This window comes from Denticeps clupeoides, chromosome 1 (genome assembly GCF_900700375.1).
Source record: "Denticeps clupeoides chromosome 1, fDenClu1.1, whole genome shotgun sequence".
In the NCBI taxonomy this organism is placed as follows: domain Eukaryota; kingdom Metazoa; phylum Chordata; class Actinopteri; order Clupeiformes; family Denticipitidae; genus Denticeps; species Denticeps clupeoides.
This window is the reverse complement of record NC_041707.1, coordinates 7619634-7641737: the sequence shown is the minus strand read 5'-3', so window position 1 is coordinate 7641737 and position 22104 is coordinate 7619634. Positions and strand designations below refer to the sequence as shown.

General features: G+C 43.7%; 3 protein-coding genes across 5 annotated transcripts in view; all 3 read right to left on the bottom strand.

The window, feature by feature from the left end:
• The window catches only part of mapkbp1 (mitogen-activated protein kinase binding protein 1), a 35329-nt gene extending 33054 nt beyond the window's left edge, over nucleotides 1–2275 (bottom strand). The window contains 1 exon segment of the mRNA XM_028978172.1: nucleotides 1747–2275. Coding sequence (XP_028834005.1) covers nucleotides 1747–1860 — 114 coding nt within the window. The 5' untranslated portion in view covers nucleotides 1861–2275.
• Nucleotides 2276–3771: 1496 nt separating this feature from the next.
• On the bottom strand, nucleotides 3772–4833 carry LOC114794989 (type-1 angiotensin II receptor-like). The gene has a single exon (XM_028987934.1). The coding sequence runs from the start codon at nucleotides 4831–4833 to the stop codon at nucleotides 3772–3774; it is 1062 nt and encodes a 353-aa protein (XP_028843767.1).
• Nucleotides 4834–5302: 469 nt separating this feature from the next.
• Nucleotides 5303–21574, bottom strand: mgaa (MAX dimerization protein MGA a). 3 transcript variants are annotated; one of them, XM_028987124.1, is made up of 23 exons: nucleotides 21424–21574; nucleotides 16760–17892; nucleotides 15253–16420; nucleotides 15105–15180; nucleotides 14863–14973; nucleotides 14451–14552; nucleotides 14257–14361; nucleotides 13420–14114; nucleotides 13035–13341; nucleotides 12799–12947; nucleotides 12527–12610; nucleotides 12417–12456; nucleotides 11603–12069; nucleotides 11196–11400; nucleotides 10487–10729; nucleotides 9675–10396; nucleotides 9212–9303; nucleotides 8741–8900; nucleotides 8160–8271; nucleotides 7625–7933; nucleotides 7451–7480; nucleotides 7270–7371; nucleotides 5303–7178 (listed from the first exon to the last, which is right to left on the bottom strand). In XM_028987124.1, exons 2-23 carry the CDS (start codon nucleotides 17818–17820, stop codon nucleotides 6388–6390), a joined length of 7131 nt encoding a protein of 2376 aa, XP_028842957.1. In that variant the 5' UTR covers nucleotides 17821–17892; nucleotides 21424–21574; the 3' UTR covers nucleotides 5303–6387. The 3 variants fall into 3 exon arrangements, with proteins under 3 accessions (XP_028842957.1, XP_028842966.1, XP_028842975.1); XM_028987133.1 differs by having other exon boundaries at nucleotides 9675–10393; XM_028987142.1 differs by lacking the exon at nucleotides 7451–7480.
• Nucleotides 21575–22104: the final 530 nt, after the last annotated feature.

Below are 22104 nucleotides of genomic sequence, written 5' to 3'. Positions count from 1 at the left end.
AATCGTGTTGATGATGCATCCTTTTCATTTTTTAAATTGTTCAGCCTGATGTTGGGGAAACGGATAACTGTGACTGAAAAATACATTCAGTGTTTTTGTGTTGATCTCACAGATGCCCTCTTTGTAACTCGAGCCACGGGAACTTCAAAGAGCTCTACATACATAAAGAAGGAGGGGTAGGGCAAAACCCCAACACTGAATGAGGCATGGCGATTTGTAACCGACTAACAACAGAAAACCCTGCTCGTACGTCATACAAGCCGTTTTTCTTGTTGGTTTTTAGCAGTTCATGATGGAGTTCAGAATGGAGTATTTCGTTGCAGTATTCCGGTTTGGGGGCAGAACGGTAGCCTCTGGAGGATCTCTGGAGAATCTACCACCGGCAAACTGGAGGCAAAACAAGGAGAAGGTGCCTTTGATAGACTTTGTAACACAAAAGCCCCCCCCGGTAAAGCAGCTAGAATTACGTTCACGTTCCGAGAGCATCTTCCTTTGTCTGAAACAGACTCCAGTGAATTCCACTTCCTTTGTCTGGAATAGCCATGTAGAGCATATACGTGTGTGTGTGTGTGTGTGTGTGTGTGTGTGTGTATATATATATATATATGTATGTATGTATATATATTACACACAAATAAAGTATGTAATACAGTTGTGTGTGTGTGTGTATATATATATATATAATTACCTACATTCGATATGACCAATTTATTGTTATTAGACAGTCTTCTAACTATATTTTAATCTGCGGCCCATGAAGACGTGATCTACGCACAGCATGGTGTTTATACTGACAACATAGAACACAGTAAAACAGAAACCACAGACAATTCCACTATTATGGCAAGTAACATGAAGGTCCTGTTTGGTTAACAAATGACCATTTTTGAAAGGTGTTAAATAAAAAAAAAAGATGCAGCCACTCAACAGGCATTCAACAGGCCCTAGTCCGAACGGGTGAAGCAGGGACAGAAGGCCCCTGGGCTTTGACAGGAAGGTGCAATCGCCCCTGCCCCTTCGGGTGTAAACAGGCAATCGGAGAGGAATGCCAGAGGAAGTCCAGGAGAAATGTGGCGCGGTATTCTGCGTTATTTTCACTTGTTGTGCGTCCGCTCGTACGGCCCAGCCCGGGTTATTCTGGCACGTCTCCTACCAAGACCTGACATGCCGGGGCTCAGCACACGTGTCCAGAGATCATAAAACAAATTATTGTCTGAGGACATGCTCTCAAATACAAAAAAAAAAAAAAACACACTTTTACCAACTTACACTTATATTCAAACCTGAACCCGTGTAAAAGGACTTATTTAATTCCATCGGCCCCTGAAACAGCTTTAAGGTGACATTGACGTTATATTCACTCACAAAAATCATAACCAAGGATTTTTTTTTATTATTTAATTCGGATGGTTTCATTATGCTCCGCAAAAGGTGCGGGTTCTCCTGTTTTGTTTTTTTTGGATGGATGGAAACGTGCAGCGACCCTCCTCGTGACCGGTACCGGCGCGGTACCGGCTCGGTACCGCCGTTACTTTCCGCGCATCATTAATTAATTACGCCGCGCACAGGGGCAGGAAACCACGGATGGTCCTGCGACAAATGACGCTTCTAAAGAAGAAGAAAAAAGCCGGAGCGGAACAGAAGCGTCACTCGCAGTCCCGGCCATGCGGCAAAACGCAGATTCGTGCGGGGAACGTTTCACCCGGAGAGCCCGCCGGCAGCCCGGCACTTGCCGGCCAACGTTACCTTTTTGGAGAGATTCTCTTTGTTGGTTCCCGGCTTGTTCCTCCTCAGTTTGATGGACGGAGAGCGCAGCAGGTTTTTAATCCGGTTTTTAATCGTGGACCCTTCCGCCGTCATCTTGTTGGTGTTTTTTATGTGTGTATGTGTGTGTGTAGCCTGTATGTCAATGATTTGACCTACGAATCATCAACGTGACGGTAACACGTCGGTCCAAACTGCGCGGTGCAAAAAGTGCATTCGGTCGTTGTCAATAAATTAAAATACGGTGTCATCTTAAAAAAAAAAAAAAAAAAAAATCACACAAATCGAGCGGCATTCAGACCGTCTGCCCCGCGCCCGCCGAATCGGAAGTTTTTTCGGCTCTGCCTCGGCCGCTGTGACGGGGACATGTCGCTTCCCGGCGGAGACCCCCCCTCGGCCTCTCTCGGGCAGGGTCGGGCGGTCGGGAGGCCCGGCTGCTCTGTCCGCTCCGCAGCCCGCTCCACGGGCGAGTGACGGCGGCCGCCCCGCGTTAGCCGCTAGCTGCCCGCTCTGCTGACGCGTTCATTGCTGCGCCGGGAGAGAGAGCGAGGATGCTAACGCGTTAGCTAGCTAGCATGGTCGAGCTGGGTTTTTTTTTTTTACACCTCTTGGGGAAATTGACTAACCTAGTTATCGTAACAAACAACGACAATCGATGTTTAACATAATATACAACACACAATATTAATGTTCAACATATTTCAAAATTAGAACCATGGTAACAAATATATTTGGACCGGTAAATATCTAAAAAGGAACAAAGTTTTCTGTTCAAATTAAATTTAGTGACACATATATTTAGATTACGCGAAGACGTAATAATATACTAATATGCTCATAATATCCGAAACACAAAAATGTATTACGAATATTTGACGACTTCGTCTTTAAGTATGTGCCGCTGTCAAACCGGAATGACCCAATCTGCGGTAATTTGAACGGATTAAACGCAGCGGCGACGCCGCCTAGTGGTACAAAAGGGATTTTCATCAAATAAACGCAACATGTAAAATTATGGTATACAGTACAGGCCAAAAGTTTAAACACGCCTTCTCATTCAGTGTGTTTTCTTTATTTCCATGACCATTTACATTGGTAGATTCTCACTGAAGGCATCAAAACTATGAATGAACACATGTGGAGTTATGTACTTAACAAAAAGTGGGAGACCTGGCCTCCACAGTCACCGGACCTGAACCAAATCCAGATGGTTTGTGGTGAGCTGGACCGCAGAGTGAAGGCAAAGGGGCCAACAAGTGCTAAACACCTCTGGGAACTCCTTCAAGACTGTTGGAAAACCATTTCAGGTGACGGCATTCTCTCGATGAGCTTCAAGAGGTCAAGAGTGTGCAAAGCAGTAATCAGAGCAAAGGACGGCTATTTTGAAGAAACTAGAATATAAAACATGTTTTTAGTTATTTCACATTTTTTTGTTAAGTACATAACTCCACATGTGTTCATTCATAGTATTGATGCCTTCAGTGAGAATCTGCCAATGTAAATGGTCATGAAAATAAAGAAAACAGAGAAGGTGTGTTTAAACTTTTGGACTGGACTGTACTGTACATGTTATTGCAACATCTTATTTAACATTCAAAATGTTTGCACATCTTAAAATCTCTCAGTAAGCGATCATACTGCGGTTATGACATCACAGTTATACACAACACATTTACACCTGATAGTGACCATTTATTTATATCATTCTTATATCCTACATAAACCAGCTGGTTAAATAATTCGTTGACTATACAATGACCTTTTTCCCACTTCAGTGGTAATAACAAATGTAGAAGGTTTTGAATTTGGAATCCTACACAAATGTCTTCATAAATGAAAATTCTTCATTTATGAGAAACAAGAACAAAAGTTTACATAAAAGTAAATTAAGGTTGGATCAAAAGGCATAAAGTGTTGATTCAACACAAAACCATCCACACTTATACGAAACGTGATTATAAGATGTTCAGTGCTTCTGCATTTGTATTGTGGGTGAGTCTCCGCACACTAAGTCTCAACCGGGGGACTTCTCAAATCCTCCTTGTTGCACCAGCATGACCACTTGCTTCCCCAGTGCATCGACCACGCCCAAGCCTTCCACGCCACCTCTCCCAGATCATGGTTCATGTGAAAAAGGAAGGGGTCCAGACATGCGTTTAAAGAACTTAGCAACTGCGAGGCCTCCACCAGCACATTCACAATGTTGGCCACCTTGCACGTGTTCGTGCAGTCATCCACAGTGAAAAAGACTACGCAAGAGATGATGTCCAGCAGCTGTCCTGGCACCCAGCACATGAGGAAATTGGCAACACACAGATATATCAGCCAGAGAGCCTTGTCACGGCCCTGGACGCTCCCTGGACCCCACTGCTTCCGCAGCTGCTTCACGCGAGCCATGATCTTTATATATGATGGGACGACCAGCAGAAGGGGTAAGGAAACCTGTAAGGAGTAGTAGGAGAGGAGGTTGTAGGTGGCATCCACAGAATTAAAACTGGACACCACCACCACCCCGCAGATGGGGACGTCCCGATTATGCAGGTAAACAATGTTCGGATAGTTCAGGTAAACAAGCACGCCCGTTACGGCCCACAGAAGCAAGGACACGAGTGCAGAATTGCGGGGGGTACGGACCATCCTCAACGCTATCGGGTACGTGATGGCCAGGTAGCGATCGATGCTGACAGCGGAGATGAACAAGGTGCTGGACGTCAAGCCGACAAAATAGAGGACCTTGACCACGATGCAGAGCGGATAACCCATGGTCCAGTCGTAGTCGGCACTCATGCACACCGCCCAGGGGACCATGGAGACGAGGTAAGCCAAGTCGCACAGGGCAATGTTCAGCATCCCGACAGACCCGATGCTCCAGGGGCGAGAGGGCCGAAGACACACGCGCAGGCTGCACAGATTCCCGATGGTGCCCAGCAGGGACAGAATGTAGAATAAGGGGGGTAAGATGCTGCCGATGTATTTGCGGTTGGCCAAGCAGTCCACAGTCGGCACAAATGGCAGCGTTAAGTCGATGGGGGCGTCGGTGCAGTTTCTTGAAGTTGTGTGGTTGCTCATAATTGAGATCCAAGCTGGAATTTTTTTTTCCCCTCAAGAGAAAAATACTAGAACCACTTCAAACGTTCAGTACACGTAAGTAACATACAAACACAATGAAAAAGACTACATGCATTTCATGGACACAAAAATACAAATCAAATAACCGGTATATCTTTCATTCACAACAAAAGTATTCAGCACGACCCAACACTGGCACCGCAGCCACCCCACTCTTCAGACTCCTTTATGTATGGTTCTCCAAACTACGCCAATTCCCTTTAGGTCTTGTTTACGAACCCTGGACCTCAGTAACAGGACCTTTGGGAAATTGATAACAAAAGATCACCCAACATGCAATAATTTCAATAGCCACCATTATTTCAATTAACACACCTTCCCAGGGGTTGACTTGAAAGGTCAAGATAAATATCGCTGAGGGACTGGCACATGAAGGCCATTACTAGTTAGAGAAAGAAAGGTCAGGTCATTTCCACATTTAGTTTTTAATTCAGTCTCAAGGTGATTTCTGATCTGTTTCAGGACATTCTGAATATAAACATGAACTGGATATGCACATCTTAGAAAAATATTTCCTTACTTAAAAAAAAAAAAGGCAGTAAACTACCTTAATTTACAGGAGGTTCGTTTCTCTTAAGAAAAAAAAGTTTGCATTGCACAAGAACAAAATTTACACCATATATTTTTTTATCTCCACACTATATAAAAAAAAAGTCAGAACAGGACAGAACTACAGGCAACAGTCTAGGTTTAGTATGTACACCACAAAATTTCAGTAGTTCTGCACGCCCTTTACATTGCATTAAATCTGAATACATGCTGCCTTACATTAAATTTCAACTGGGAGTTCTCTAGATTATGGTCTACAAAGCATGGTCTTCTAAAGGCAGCAATGATTGTAAGAACTTTCCCAGCACTCCAGGAATCTGAAATTTTGAGCCCAAACCTAAAAATTCCTTTTTGCTTTACAGATTTAACACAAATTAAAACAATACATAAAGTCTTGACAAAAAGACAGTTTAAAGTATCTCAATGATATTGAGACCGCAAACCAATTTTTAAATCATAATTTGAGTGAATTACTAACAAGGTCCACCATCCCCTTTTAATTAGTGTTGAACCCTAACCATGACTGTCTAAATTGTGCATTTTTTCAAAATACAGAAAAATTGGCTCAAGGGAAAGGACATTTTAAATGTTAATAAATTCCCATAAGGAAGAGAGACAAGGAAGATGGCCCCTCCTCCATGAGCAAAAGGGGCCACAGCTATTTACAGTTAACTGAGCTGAAAAGTTATAGTAGAGTGATTCATATATTGCATATCCTATTCAGTCCTTAAAATAAGACCAACAGCTTGATAGAGAAACACACAACCACATTATTGAATACAGATTAATTTTTTTTCCTTTTTACATCTTTGGGTTAAAGCAGATAGGCACAGCAGGTAGTGCTTGTTGTGTAGACACACACACACACACACAAATAAAAGTCCTCCTTTTATAGACATAAATAAGTACATCCCTGATTGGCTAGGAAAAGAACACAAGACAGAACTATGAGGACGAATTGCTTCCTGGTTTAACATTAGTCTGGGCAGCAGTCTTTAACCCCAATGGAGCGAGTTTGGGCATTGGCCTCCATGACACCTCGCTCTCTTTAGACCACCCATTTGAGTCCGATATCATGGCAAGTGTGCCTGCCTTCATCTGGAGCAGAGGGGGTGGGGCCAGTGCATCCACTTTGACTTCAGCCGTGGGGTTGGGGTTACTGTGTCCATTAGGCATCATTTTTGTCCACAGAGCAGGCCCACAATTCACCCTGACCGGTGCGGGCGTTGGAGCCGGTGGTTTGATCAAGTCACCTCTGGGAAACGAGGTGGGGGTCTGCAACTGGTCATCATTCAGACTGAAGAGTAAGGGACTGAGGGAGTGGTCATCGTCCTGGTCGATGCCTGCTAGTGACTCTCCCAGCTTGGACGGGGTGACCGAGAGCAGACTCGAGTCATTGCTCAGCTGATCGTTGAGGTTGCAAATTTCATCAAGCAGCGACATCAGTGGATCGTCACATTCTCCCTCGTCGTCAGCATCCTTCTCTTTCTCCTGGCAAGAATCAACAGCAGTAGGCTCGGCCAGAGACTCCTTTTTACTGGTTCTCAGGTAGGGTAAGGGTTCCTCCAATGCTTTCACTTCTTCTACTTGTTTGGCCTCGGGAACGGGGACTGTGGGTGTGGATGTAGCAGGGCACTCATGTAGGGGCTGAGTCTTATGTGTATTAACAGTCACTGGGTTCTTCTCAGGTGAGACCAAAGATTTCACATTTAGTATCGTGGGAATGGTGACATTTGCTGAAAGATTAAAATAAAATTAAATAAAAAATAGTCACATACAATATTTCACACACATCTTTATATTCAGAGTAAAGAAACCTGTAGCTACCTGGTTCCTGGTTCTGAAGCCTGGCATCATTCTGCATCAGAGGCATAGACACCTGCACCGGCTGTGATACTGCAGGGATGGTAATAGTCACTGAAGCAACACCTGAAACACATCACAAGATTTATCAATATTATATACTTTTGGGGGGTTTGATTTAAACCCAAAAGAATGGTGGGCACACCTGGTTTTGCATACGGGTGCCCAGCAGAGCCTGAAGTGGAGTGCATGATGGGCAAAGGGTTACTAAGTGTAAAGATTTGCTGGCAAAGTATTGTACTGAACGCTGGTGACACTGGTTCTGAAGAAAAATAATGCTCTTTTTGTAATGAGAAATAAAATTTGTTGCTGCACTGACCTGTGGGCATAGGCGGTTGTTCAGTCCTTCTGCTGAGGTTGATGGGAAATGTCCTATGACTTTCCTCCACAACAACGGGGCAGGGCTGGGGGGATTTTTGTACAGGAGGGGATTGGACGGTGATCTGGGCTTTCCGGGGTGCTGGTGATGAAACTGGCACAGAAAGTGGAGGGTGTGGAGGTGCTGGAATTGGAGCTGGGGGTTTGCGTGCTGCCTTTGGCTTCTTCAACAATTTTCTCCTGGTCTGCAACTGCTTGTCCATCTTGATAATTTCATTAAGCTTCTTCTTAATCATTTCCACAGACTTTCCTGTGAATAAAACCAACTGATTTTAATATACAACATTCCTATATTCATTTTGGCTGATCTGCCAGCTCTCCTTAACACCTTTAAATACTCCTGCCATAATGGCAAAAATTGGGTTAAATGCCAATATTGGGTTAAAAATGTAAACTAAATTTGTCCAGAAGACAAATTCTTCATGTATACTTACTTAAAATATAGAGTAAAGAAGATGAAAGAAAATGGCCCTTACCAGAGGCCAGTGTGATCTTGTTCAGATAAGCTGCTTGCAGTTTGGTCTGCATTTCCATCTCAATAGACAAGCAGTTAGCATCAAAATGAAGTGAACGGATTGTTTTGGTGGCCTGCAAAAAGACAGAATCAGAAAAATATTATAATCAGTGTCATTATTAATAAATTCTGTACATGTTGCATAAAACATGTCGCATAAAATGGGGCAGTGGTGGCCTAGTGGTTAAGGAAGCGGCCCCGTAATCAGAAGGTTGCCGGTTCGAATCCCAACCCGCCAAGGTGCCACTGAGCAAAGCACCGTCCCCACACACTGCTCCCCGGGCACCTGTCATGGCTGTACACTGCTCACTCAGGGTGATGGGTTAAATGCAGAGGACAAATTTCACTGTGTGCACCGTGTGCTGCTGTGTATCACATGTGACAATCACTTCACTTTTTAAAATGTCAGCTTGTGTGTAGTCTTATGTTTAAAGACAGTTCTAAGCAAACATCATTAGATTTAATTTACAAAGCAATCAAAATAGTCTCATAGACAATAACCATTACTATAATTTCTGTGGGTCTTGAACATGTCTCTCTTACCGCTTGTATTATTTTGATCTTGGAACTTCTGGGATTGTTGAGCTTTACAGCCTTTCTGAGTTGATCAAAGCACTGTCGCATCTGTACTCGACGTTTCCGCTCTTGTATGGAGTGTTCTGTGAGACTTCTGGATTCGCGCTTCAAAATATTCTCTTTGGGTCTTTGGGAAACAACAAAAATTGTATCTGGTGAACAGAAATATTATAATGGCATACAGACAGGTCAAGTAAAAAAAACTGAGACACAGTCAAACTGACGATGATTTGGTCAGCATAACACACCAAAAGACCACTGTCACAGGTTCAAACCCCACTTACTACCATTGTATCCCATGAGCAAGACACGTCTCCAGGGGGACTGTCCGTGTAACTGATTGCAAATTGCTCTGGATAAGGGTGTCTGGTTAATGCCATACATGTCTCTATTTAATCATGGCCCTTAATTAGAAAGCAGTTCTTGGACGCTTCTTACACTTTAGTGTTGTGAACAGTCCACTCATCCACTGTCTCAACATCTACTGATGTATTTTCTTCATTCCCACCTCTGTCCTCATCTTCTGAGTCCTGGAAAAAATGGTGACAGAGGTATGCTTTGAAGTACAAACCTTCTGCAAACAATACTTTTGGGATTACTGGCATATTCTTATATGAACAGGCTTCATGCATGGTACAAACTAATACCAATTTATCTGAATATTTTTTAGGTATATGTATTAATTAAATATGTCTATTCTGAAAAGTGTGAATATCTTTAAAATAACTAAGTTTTTTTCAAATTGTAAATCCTATTTTTCAAAATTGTGAAGTTCTTTCTATGAAAAATATAATTTTATCTCCTAAATCCAGTCATTAAGATCCTTAAATTTTGTAAAGATACACATTTTGCATGATAATGTGTGAATGTATATTTGCTGGTGGCTGTCATGTCATCTTACACTGATGATGAATACAGAATCTTCAGACTCCTCAGACATGTCCGAGTTCTGTGACTCCATCTCGTCCTCAGACCCCTCCGAGCTCAGGGGCGCTAGATCAAACATCTCTTCAAACAGTTCTGATGTATGTCTGCTAGCTGCTTTGGGTTTAGTTCTTGGGTTCTGGACTGAGTCAGATGATGTTGAAACCTCATTGTCAACAGGTGCTCCAGGTTCACTATTCTGCTCACCTTTTTGTGCACTTGTATAGCTGTGGTCTGAGGAGACCACATTTTCAGCGCTCAGGTGTCCAGAAGTATTAGAACTTTCCGATGTGGTGGAAGTGCCATTTCCTGGTGTGGCTAATGCTGGTTTCCCCCCAGCACATATAGAACTCTGTGGTACCTGAGAAGCACCTAGACTTGTTAGCCTTGGAGCCGCATTCAAAATAGCTTGGATAATGTCAGAGGTGACTGGACGGGCCACCGTTCTGGAGGCTTGGGATGGAGAGTTAACAGTGGAATTAACTTCTGTGGTCCCCATGTCTGTGGCAGCAGGGGTGCTAAGAGAGGATTTGACTGGAGATGTGATGATCGCTGAGATACCAGTGGTGGTGGTAGTGGCAGCAGCAGCAGGACTCAAACTTGTTTCAGATGCTTTCTTTAGAGCTAATGAGAGGGTACTCAAGATTGGGACAGTGGATGATCCAGAGCCATCTACTTTTGGTATCTGGACATATGCTTCTGGGGGACAAGAAAATATTACAATGTAATGAAAGCATTAAAATACTAATATACAGTGTTGGGGAGTATCTTACAAGAATTCATACTCACTGTTATCCTGAAGCACTAGGTTCGGGTTGATGGCTCGCAGTTGGCTCAGAGGCACAAGATGCACCAACTGGCCACTAGGGTTCCGGAAAAGGGTGTTCCCAGTGGGCGTCCGCACTGGTTGGAATAAAATTCTGGAAGGGGTGGATGTGGAAACGGGCTGGCCTCCCTTACTCACTGGCAATGAATACACAACCATCTTCTGGTTCGGAACTACTTTCACAGTCTTTGTAGATGAGGTGCCATCTGTAAAAATGAGTACAGGCTTAAAGCTTGATCTTACAAACAGATGGGTATAAAAAAAAAAAAAAAAAAGTTGTGTTTGGCGACTAACAAAAACAAAGTATTATATTTTCCCAAATAATTACTTATATTAAAATCACATAAATGTTCACAATGCAATCACAATGTTAATGTTATGGCTGTTCAATGTACATGACAAAACAAACCAAGCATTTCCAGAGTTGATTTTTTTGCAGGTAATAACAATGAAAGTCTGTTGTGAAAATGTTACTGATTCAGTCAAAACAATCAATAATCAAAACCAACCAACCTATGTTTGGAAAATGACTGACTTTATTCTATTTTTTGGAAGAAACTTTCAACAGAACATGCACATGCTGCTGCAATTGCTGGCCCTCGATATGTCTTCAACAAACAGCACAAACCTCTATTGGAAAGTTAAAGCGATAAAGAGACAAGATGATCTTACCTGCAGGTCTGGGGTTAATTTTAACCACGGAAACAGTGGAAGTAGATGTGGTTGCTGAGGGACATTCCTTTTGAGTGTTCGATGCTGCTTGAGAAGTGGTGGACCTCAACCTGCCTGTGATGTAGGCAGCCAGTCTATTGGCTGGGTGCAGTGCACCCATTTGACCCAGCTGTAGCTTTGCTTGGGAGTAGGATTTGCCATTAAGCTGAACATAGGGTATAAAGAGAAGTTTTAAAAGCAAGTTCATAAATGGACATTCTTGATTTTCTGAGACGCCAAGGTATTTCATTTAATATATGAATGTTCATATTGGACAATCTATACTTTTATGATTGTTTTTATTTTTTAAATCCAGCATCTGGTACACCATAACCACTCAATAAGACTGCTAGGATTTGGAAACTTACTGTAACCGGAGGCTTGCTGAGGTCTCCAGACATCTTTTCTGCAATGAGCAGGCCAGCCTGGGAGACCCCACACATGAAAGGCAGTCCCGACTCTGGCTGTAGAGCAGACTTCAACTTCACCTTGGTTTTTTTGGTGGTGTTCTCCGTTTCCTGCTCAGTTCTCTGCTCTGGCGGCTCTGTCTGGCTTTCCTTGGGCTGAAGTTTGTGCTTCAGCAAGCTGATTTGGGGCTTTGAGATGCACACCTTGTAGTTGACACAAGGGCCCTGTTCCTCCTGGCTGACCAACTGTGATATGGGTTGGATGCGGTACTTGCCGACCCAGAACGGGCTCTTCAGACGGTCCTGTGCCATGTGCTCACACAGTACGCGCAAAACACAGTTCTTGTCTGTCGGCTGCTCCCAACTGCAATCCGAAATGACTTCCAGCCGCTTAGAGGGCCCAGAGACACACTGCCCAGGCTCCACATCTGACACATGAAATAATACATTTAAGATTTGTTACTGCCAGCCCAGCCTTGTACAAGTACACACAGGATTGAAATAGTGTTCCCTGGTGCACACACTGCAAAATAGGGCTTATAGTACAAAAAGCGTGAGAAGAATTAAATTGTAAAGAAACAGCACTACTGAAGAATGTGTAATAAAACATGGGAAACAGGTAGGAAAACAGAAAAGCAATACAATTCCATACCAGGGTTTTTGGAATGAGTTTTAGCACCCCACTTTAAACAGATCCCAGATTTTATAGATTTTCTGTACTTTTAAATTCAGAACAGTCAAGCTTGTGTTGAGTAAAGGGGATGGAAACACTCACCTTCTGCTGAATCTCCTGATTCCAAGCAGGTATCATCTTCCTACAATGAAAGAACATGTGTTTGCCAAGAACACCAGCAAAGGTATAGATCAAAAAAGCTTTTGTCTCACCTTTCTCCGAGAATTTCCAGTAAACATGGGCCGTACACGAGCACAAGTCATAGTGTCCTCCTTTTTAAATTTGCCATCCTCCATCTGAAGGAAAAACGCAATGTAACAAACAAATAAAAAATTGACAATCCTGCTAGTTATCAATATGTATCCGGTAATATAAATATACATACCGATATTATCATATAATGATTAAACCAAACATTGCCATTACAGATTAACATTTTTTTTTCCGCAAATGTACCCTAAAGACTGTTATTAACTTCTCTTACTTCAGTGTTATATTGCATTGGTCTAGCATATGACAGGTAAACTGGGGGAGGTGCCAGTAGCAGCTCCGGATCATCCTCATCTTCATTACGGTTCCACAGATTTCTCACACGAGTGACTGGCTCCGGTTTCCCATCATGGTCAGTCAGTACTAAGAGAACAAAAAGCAATAAATCCTAAAAGATGCAAAACCAACCATGAATGCACATGGAATGTGTGGCTGTACTTGTACTCTCACCATAGGCCTTCTGGCTCCTTTTCTGTCTTTTGACACTGGATGACGTCGCATCCAGCGCCACCGACTCCGGAGGCCCAGGATCCTCCTCATCCTCCACTTTTTCCAACACAGTCAGGTTTTTGACCAACACCACCTTGTGTCGGAGACAGCTGCACCCCAGCATGCATTCTGGCTTCCCACAGTGGCTGTGGTGTCTCTCGTGAACCAGGCTGGCGCACACACAGCCCAGCCTACAGTGGGCACTGAGACAGGGTGGGGCTCTGCGCTTCAGGACACTCAGAGAAGCCACATTATGCTTTATTTCATCCTGATAGACAGGAAAAAAAAAAATCCCACTTCAAACTAAATGCTCAAACTTAAGACCTTAAAAAAAAAAAAGTATTACCTGTGAAGTAGCAAAGGATGCTAAGGCAAGTGCTGCTCGTTCTTCTGTGATAAAAGGGCGCTCCCTTCCCTCCCACACCGCACCTTCCTCCACTTCCATGAGTTTCACCAGTCTCTTAGACATGCCAACAGAGAGCTCAGTGCTGCGGGCAGCGCCAGGCTGGTCCGACTTTCTGTCTTCATTAACACGCTCTAGTCTCCTCGGCTCGTCAAGCTTTGGGGCGGGTAAAGTTGGGGTGTCTGAAGTATGTGCTGCCTTTTTGCGTCTGTGAGGAACAGCAGCGGTTGGCGTTACCGCTAAAGCCGATGACAGCTTGCCAGATTTGGGACACTGTGCAGGAGAGGTGGCTCCTTCTGCAGTGCTACTCTTGTTGAGTTTCTTGAGCCTGCTGTGCCTCGGCTTTTGGATTTCTTTAAGCTCGCGGAATGTTTTTGGTATTTTACGTGGAGAAGCAAGCGCTGTGCAGGATGAGGGCGGAGGGGCTGGTTCAGTGGGCGTCTGTTTCTTCAGAACACTGTCAAGCGTGCGCACATAGCTGGTGCTCTTGGTCGGCATCTGGTAGGCCACAGTCGGAATGGATGTGCAGGATAAGCTCGCTGCTCGCTCATCAATCAGTTTGCCTTCAAGGGCCAGATACTCATCCAGCATGTCGCTGCAGAAAGCAGAGCGATTTTTTAAACCGCTGTCAGAGCTTCCTACAAAATAAATAAAATAGTCCGTTGACATGTTAATTGCAAACATTAAAGGAACAGTTGAACCTGCCAAATTGTCACTTTTTTATGGTAAGCTACAAATAATTGATAGTCTTTACAAAACCATTAATCAGTTAAACCTTACCCTCCGATTGTGAAGGTTTGGACGATTCCGGTGCAACAAATTTCTCTCTCCAGCCTTTGATTTTAGTGAAATCTGTAGTCTTCCCTGTCCTAGAAACAAAAGGGACTACACCATCGAGAGAGACAGGAAGTTACAATGTGCACACACGCCTGGAAGTGGTACATCAGAAAACGCTACATAAACCAAACTCTCACCGGGCCCTGAGCCTTCTACAAATGGGGGAATAGGCAGTTGGACGCCTAGATACTGCAGGTCAATTTCCAGTGAGATGTCAAGTAAGTTCAACTTCAATCCAACTTAAAAAAAAAAAAAAAAAGAAAATCACAGAAATAATTAATGGCAAAGCAAAAGTCATTCCCTTCATTCTTGATTGCAACATTTCCCATAATGGCACGGGGTAACTCTTGTACTCGCCTGCATGAACATCAGCGCAAATCTCTCAAACATGTTAATAGATTGATCATTTTAACCACTTTTGAAAATCCTACACCAGAGCCTCACTCAGAGAAAAGACAGCGACGGTGGTGATGTGGAGTTCCTACGTACATTAAAAAATGAGGCTAAATGAGCATCACTGGCATGCATGATTAGTATGTGCATGATTACCTTCCTGTAGTACTGGATGGATAACTTGTTTGTGTTTCATAACTTTCAAGTCTTGAAGGAGAGACTTTTCACATTCAGATATCCTCTCTTGGATGGACTCTGGGATTTCAGCTGTAATATGAAATAAAGAAAAGAAGAATGATTTAATTTACACTGATATATTGAAATGTCCAAAGTTTTGCAGAGATCTGTCCTTGACAGATCCTTCAACCATTTCTCATTAATGCAATCACGTTAACTACCTGCTTGTTCGGATTTCTGTGGTGGCAGTGTTTCTTCTTCCCTTACATCATCTCCAAGGTGAACAACAAGAGCTTCCTGTAATGAAGGATATAAGAAAAATGCATTAAACACATTAAAACCACACCAAACATAAAATTATTATTTTACCTTAGATGTGAAGGAAACAAACAGTTGGCCCTCAACATCTTCCAGATTTGGCTGCATTTTGACATCAGTGAGACCTCCAACGGCTTGAAGTTCATCATGTCTGTCTGTTTTCCTCCTCTTCTTACACTTCATTGACCGCTTGCTTCCACCAGACTGGCTGCCTGGCCGCTGTTGACATCTGGATTGTGGGGCACGTTCGTCACCCTCATTGCTCACAGGAGCATCTAAATTAATACCAATGGGTTCCAAAGGCTCTGCATCAGACAAGGGAGAAGGGCTCCGAATGGAAAGGTCATGGAATGATGTGGATTGGGATAATACATCTGGGTGATTGGTACGTAAAATTTCTGAGTCAGGAAAAGTGCAAGGTGAAAATGGCGCGGAGTTGGTAGACAAGTTGACGGTGGAATTTGGTTGTAGTGTGGATGAGTCGCTCCTGGCCTTCAAAGACAGTTCAGTGCATGTTGGTGGAGAGTTAATGTCAGCTGTAGAAAGGTGGGATGATGCAACACAGGTTTCAGAGGAAGCGGCATAAGGTTCCAGTGACTGTGTTTTAGAGGCACAGTCTGTTGACAGTACACAAGAAGGTGTATTTTCAACACAACATGCAGGTGACTTTTCAGGTAACTGAGGTAACGTCCCTGAAACCGGGGGAGAAGGATTAGAGGCCTGGACCGAGTCTGGAGTACAGCTCATGCTGTCAGGTTTAGGTTTGGACTTTACAAAAGGCTTCGTTTTTGCCTTGAGCTGCTGAAGAAACAGAGCAAGAAGGGGTAGAGTAGCAGGTTCTGCATGCTTAGTGGATGCATCCTTATTTTGAGGTCGAATGTCATTCTCAGACGACACAGCAGCAGCTTTCAAGTCACAATTGTCTGGGGTTGGGGTGGTTTGCATCAGGGAAGCTTGCTTATCTTCTATGGAAACAGGTACAACAGCTTCAGTATGGGAATCCTCACTGAGTTGTCCACCGATTCCTGGGTTCTTGCCAACCTTTTCGTGCCCTCTTTCAATGTCTTTATAAGATGTCTTTGAAGAAGCCACTTCCAGATTTGTATCTCCTGCACTTTCTGTTTCGTGGACTATCACTGTCTCTTTGCTCGCCTTCTTCATCTTAAGTGGCCCATCCTGAAACAGTTCTGATATAGTGCCTGGTCTTCGTTTCACAGCACTGAAAGAGAATGGGATTTGCAAAATGAACAGACTGACTCTTTTGAAGAAACCACTTCATTTCCTCCAGTGGAGAAACTGCCTATTTAAAACTGACAAGACGAGCTAACTCACATTTCAACACCATGTAACCAAAACATTCATTTTAAAGCATTAACGTTCAGTTTCTCAGTATTAGCCCTATCAATATCACGGATCAAAAAACTTTTGCCAATACTTTGCATGGTAACAATAATGTGAAATGATTTTATAAAAAAAACAAACAAAAAAAAAACTTTTTTTTTGTGTGTGTGTGTGAGTGTCACACCCTCACGGTGCTACAGAACTCTCTGAAACTTACCTTTTATCAGTCTTGTTATCAGATTGAAATCTGTCACCTGGTGGTTTCACATCAAAGCCCCCCTTCTTCGCAAAGAGCGCTTGAAGACCTCTCTCAACTGAGCTTCTTGTTCCTCCTACAGCACCGTGTTGCTCCTTGTTGGGCTTTTCACGTTCAGCACTGAGGCATCCTAGTCTGGGCAAAGTGCGAAGGTTTGTGGCATCTTCACGGAAACCCTTTGCGAAGGGGTTATAGTCAATCTTGAGCTGCGTGATGCTCAGGTTCTGGTATGCAGTGACTGCAAAAAACTCAGTTTGAGGAAAACTGAACGTCACCACATCTGGCCCATCCAGTTGTGACATATCTGTCAGCATGTCGGCAGGGACCACGTGCAACCGTGGCAGATACCGCTGCATTGAGTGTAATATAATGTGGCCCTCTTGGTCCAAGGGATTGTTGGTCAGCTTAAGTTTATAGAAGGATATGGGGTTCTGCATCCAGCGGTGACCAGATGAGGGAGAGTCAGGGTGGACAAACATTCGTCCTGGGATATGACGCTCTGCCTTCCCATTCGGCTCCCAGTGCCGATCAGTCCACTTATAACGGAAATTGTCCATTGGAGTGATGTCCATGACCAGCATGTAGTTCTGGAACGGTTCCATTCCAGAGAGACGAAAGCGACAATAGGGGAACATACGCCTCCCTTGCTTGGTCAGGATCATCTCCGTCGTGCAGCGAAAGAACTCATTCCACATGTTATTGTTGTCCAGAGTGACCGAGATGCCCTTGCACGTCCTTTCTGGAGGCAGCAGCTCTGCATGCTGGCTGGAATTAGCCTCTGGGGGGACAGTGGAGGTGACTGGATGAGAGCCTGTTGCCCTTATTCCTACGGGTGAGTTCACTGAGATTTCTAAACCCTTTGAGGTCAGCAGGTCATTCTGACCCTGGCCACCTTCACTGGCCTGACCTGGATTGATAACAACAAAGAACGCTGGATATGTAGCAGTGGCTGGAGCTACAACTGGGGCTGTTGCCCCCTCCTCTTGAAGCACCATTATTGCCTGCTTCTTTTGGGTGGCCATGAGATTGTGGAGAACATCTGAAGGTCTTCCTGTGTGTTCTACCTCAGCTGGTCTCTTGAACAAACCACCATCCTTGAACAAAAACCAAAGGAAGAACAAATAAGTTTACAGGTGTCATTCAATGGTTGTAACATCTTAGCTCTACAACCACAATAATCATCAAACTGATCATTAAAAACGAGGTTTTGGCTTTTTAATGAAAAGAGACAATATCCTTTACCGATAAGTGTTCTTACAGAGGCAAAGGGCACTATTTTCAAACTGGTGCTGAGTGCAACGTAGAAGTGAAAATTAAGTGAAGTGCAGCACAGCACATGTGTCCTCTGCTTTTAACCAATCAGCCATGAAAAGTGCCCAGGGAGCAGTGTGTGAAAGTGAAATGATTGTCATTGTGATACACAGCGCACCACAGTGCACACAACGAAATGTGTCCTTTGCTTTTAACCTTCACCCTTGGTGAGCAGTGGGCAGCCATGACAGGAGCCCGGGGAGCAGTATGTGGGGACAGTACTTTGCGGATCAGGATTCAAACCAGCAACCTTCTGATTACGGGGCCGCTTCCTTAACCGCTAGGGCACCACTGCCCCAAACTCATTCCACATCGAACCGGCAACCTTCTGATTATGGGTTGCTTCCTTACCCGTTAGGTAAGATTTACATTTACAATAAATAGATTAAACAAGCATGATCTCTTCTGGCTCCTCCCTATTAAAATACTAATCATAAAAACATGGTTTATTTCTGTTGCCTACAACACAATCTTAATTTCACACCAATAAAAATGGTAGTTCATTTCTTTTCACGATAAAGACTTATTTGTTAGTTATCTGTATTATCTACTAACAAACAGATGAAAAAGCTTCAAACTGTTGTGACCGATTGAAAGTAGAGCCCAATGAAAAGGAAAAACATATGTAAAGTGACCAATTTGACAAAACGACGAATCATCAACAACTGACTATCTTTGTCATACAATTAATAAACAATTACAGGGAAATTAATTGCAAATAAACAAATTCCACTTTGTAGTAGCAGCATTAAAGAAGTAAACTACTTAAGCTGAAATGCATCCATTCAAAAAGGGTGCGTCTGCACTCAACCTCCAAACCTTTTAGCTCAGATTATAATATCACAGTCCTGACAACGAACAAAAGGCACATCTTCGTCTTCTGCTTACACTGTATTTTTTTTAACTGAGCCAACCGTGTCCTTACAGTGCTTTGTCTCATCAAGTCACCATTGTTACAAAAAGAGATTTCTCCAGACCACTAGCTACAGGTTACTAATATTACCACAGCGTTGGGCTAGAGTACGTTTCACATTAGAGAGAACATGTTTGACATAAATTAGCATATTTGTATTGTCTTATTAGGGACTCATTTTATCAGATCATTTTACAGGAATTTCTTTGGTCTGCATACTTTGTCCAGTTTAACTAAGGATCCAATGTGAAAAGTTTGGCCCAAACAAAAAAAATGTAGCATTATACTCTTTTAATGAAATCCAGTCAGCGTGATCCCAAGACCAATCTCGCATTCTTTTGGTAGTATAAATTAACACGGTTATGCTTAGTGGAACTGGTTACCTATTTTTCAGTTGTGGATGTGGTCAGCAACTCCAAAATAAGTAAAAGTACAAAAGCGTGGAAATATGAGTCAGTTGTGAACTGCCTCAATCCTTTGGCCACACTAAAGTTTAAAGGACCCATATTATGAATTTTTTTGTTTCCCCTAATGCTGTATCTGAAGCCACTTTCTGAAATGCAGCCTTGGTGCAGAATTACAGCCACTGTTATCCAGGCACACAATGAGAGTCTGTAGCTTTAAATGCTAATGAGGAGGAGAGAGGCGGGACGAGGAGGAAAGCGGCCTATAGAAGTGAGTGGAAAATCCGGCACAAACAGGAAGTCAGAAAATTTTTCAATTAACCCACTGGTTCTTCAGGGTCTCGTGTCATGGAACAAAAAAAAAAAAAAAACATTTGTGCATTCTTACATCCAATCACTGAGCAACTGAAATGCTTCACCCATTTTCAGGACATGACAGTAGGGCTGCAACTATCAAATATTTTTGGTATAGAGTATTCTGTCGGTTTTTTCATCGATTAATCAACATGAAAATCTTCTTAAAATGAGCAAGCATTTGGCTGTTATTCCTGACGAAAAAAAAAGTATTTTTTTATTAGATCAAAGCTTAAAACCTTTGGGTTACTGGCTCCAAAACTAAGCCCATTTAATCAACCTTTCTGTGAAACATTCATGATGTACATGGAAAAAAAACTATGAAACATAGGTTGGCCTATTTGTCCTTAGTTTTACTTTAATTAAAAAAAGGAAAAAGGGGTGTACCCCCTGCTATAGCCCATCAGAGAATAAAGAGAAAAATATGATAGACATATGATAATAGATGGATTTTGGTGACGAATTAAATGAAGCCTCGAGCCAAAGAATTTTCCTCTAACATTTTTGGAATCGAATCATTAGTTATTCGAATAATCGATTCAGCCCTACATGACAGTGAAGTTGGGGGGGGTGTTGATCTTATTTCATCTTCTCTGGGTTTACAAAGCATGAGAAAGGGGAGGTAACCTTTCCCCTAATGACGACGAAAGAGGACGAATTCCAGATCAGACAGTCTGAGCTGCCGCAGAACGGCCAAAGCACTCTTTACACCAATCGGCATTTTTATCCACTGCAGGACCATAGACAGGCGAGGGAAACTCGTATTAATGTTAAATAATCTCACATGGTGAACTTTTCTTAACAGGGGACCAAAAATGTTATATTCACCAATATTGATAACTATCAGGTAATAATACTTCTACACAATTGCTGCAAATGTACATTTACAACATTTATCAGACGCCCTTCTCCAGAGCGACTTGCAATCAGTAGTGACAGGGACAGTCCCCCCCCTTGAGCAACTTAGGGTTAAGTGTCTTGCTCAGGGACACAATGGTAGTAAGTGGGAATTGAACCTGGGTCTTCTGGTTCATAGGCAAGTGTGTTACCTACTATGCTACTACCACTCAGTACCAATTGTATTACTACTGAACAATACATGTTGTGTTTGGCCACTTTTACCACATTTCAAAAGATATGCTAAAAAAAACCATACACCCGTCAGGACACTGCGATAAAGATTATTTAGGTTGATATTAAAACGAAAGGTTACGGCGACGCCAGACATCCAATCCCGCGTGGACATTACTAAGTAGTCGTCGGCTTGTTGTCATCCAGGCCTACCGCGTTGCAACTTTTCCTGACTGCGGACGGCGTCGGATTTACTTCCAACTACCGACTACGTGTTTAAGAAAGTACCCGGTTTGTTGGCCGCGTGTGAGATGTGGACTCCAGGGGTGCAAAACGTCGATCAAAAAAGGAAAAAATGGCCGAGGCCTTCGCCGCATGTGATGGACCGGCCCAGCAGGCCCCGCCGCACCGAAACCCGCATGCTCCTGACCCGCATCCAGCACGATGGACAGCCAGCAGGGCGTCCTTTCGTGGCTTTTTCGCCCACACTCTCCACTCGTGGGGGGGGGGTAGGTCTGGCTTGGCCGAGCTGCGTAAACACAGTCGTCCGCACAACCAGACAGCACGGTTACCTTTCGCAGGACGACGTCGCTTCGTCTTTCCGCCGATTCCTTGGTCGCCCTTTCTCTCGCTCCCCCCTCGCAGACATCATTGCTCCGTGCGTCTCACCCAACCAGAGGAAAACGTGCGTGCTGGCGTATCGTACGTCACAGCTCCGGCGGTGGCGCGTCGCCCGCCATTGCGCATGCGCGCCGCCGACCCACGGTGCGGCGCTCCACGTGAGAATGCCGACCTCCGCCGACGTGTTTGTTCACTTTTGTCTCTATGGTAAACTGGTCTCGTTAGACGTGTGATTTCCCTGCTCGCGTGAAGTATACGTGTAAAGTGGAACTTCTGTTTTCGTTCGCGTTATATGTTTGTACGGTGGACGCTGGCCATGACGTCCCTGGAAGAGGTGTCGCCATGTTGGGAGGGCGCTCTCTGCGCGGAGAGGGACGTGTTCCCGTCGTCGCCCATGTTGGCGTTTTACTTCTCGGACGCCAACTTTCCAGTCACCGGAGATCCGTGTGCGTTGACTGTTTGGCGACTTAGAAAGAAGTCTAGGGTGGTAGTAGCCTTGGGGTAACACACTCGCCTATGAGCCAGAAGACCCAGGTTCGAATCCCACTTACTACCATTGTTTAGTGTGCAAGGCACTTAACCCAAAGTTGCTCCGGGGGGTACTGTCCCTGTAAATACTGATTGTAAGTCGA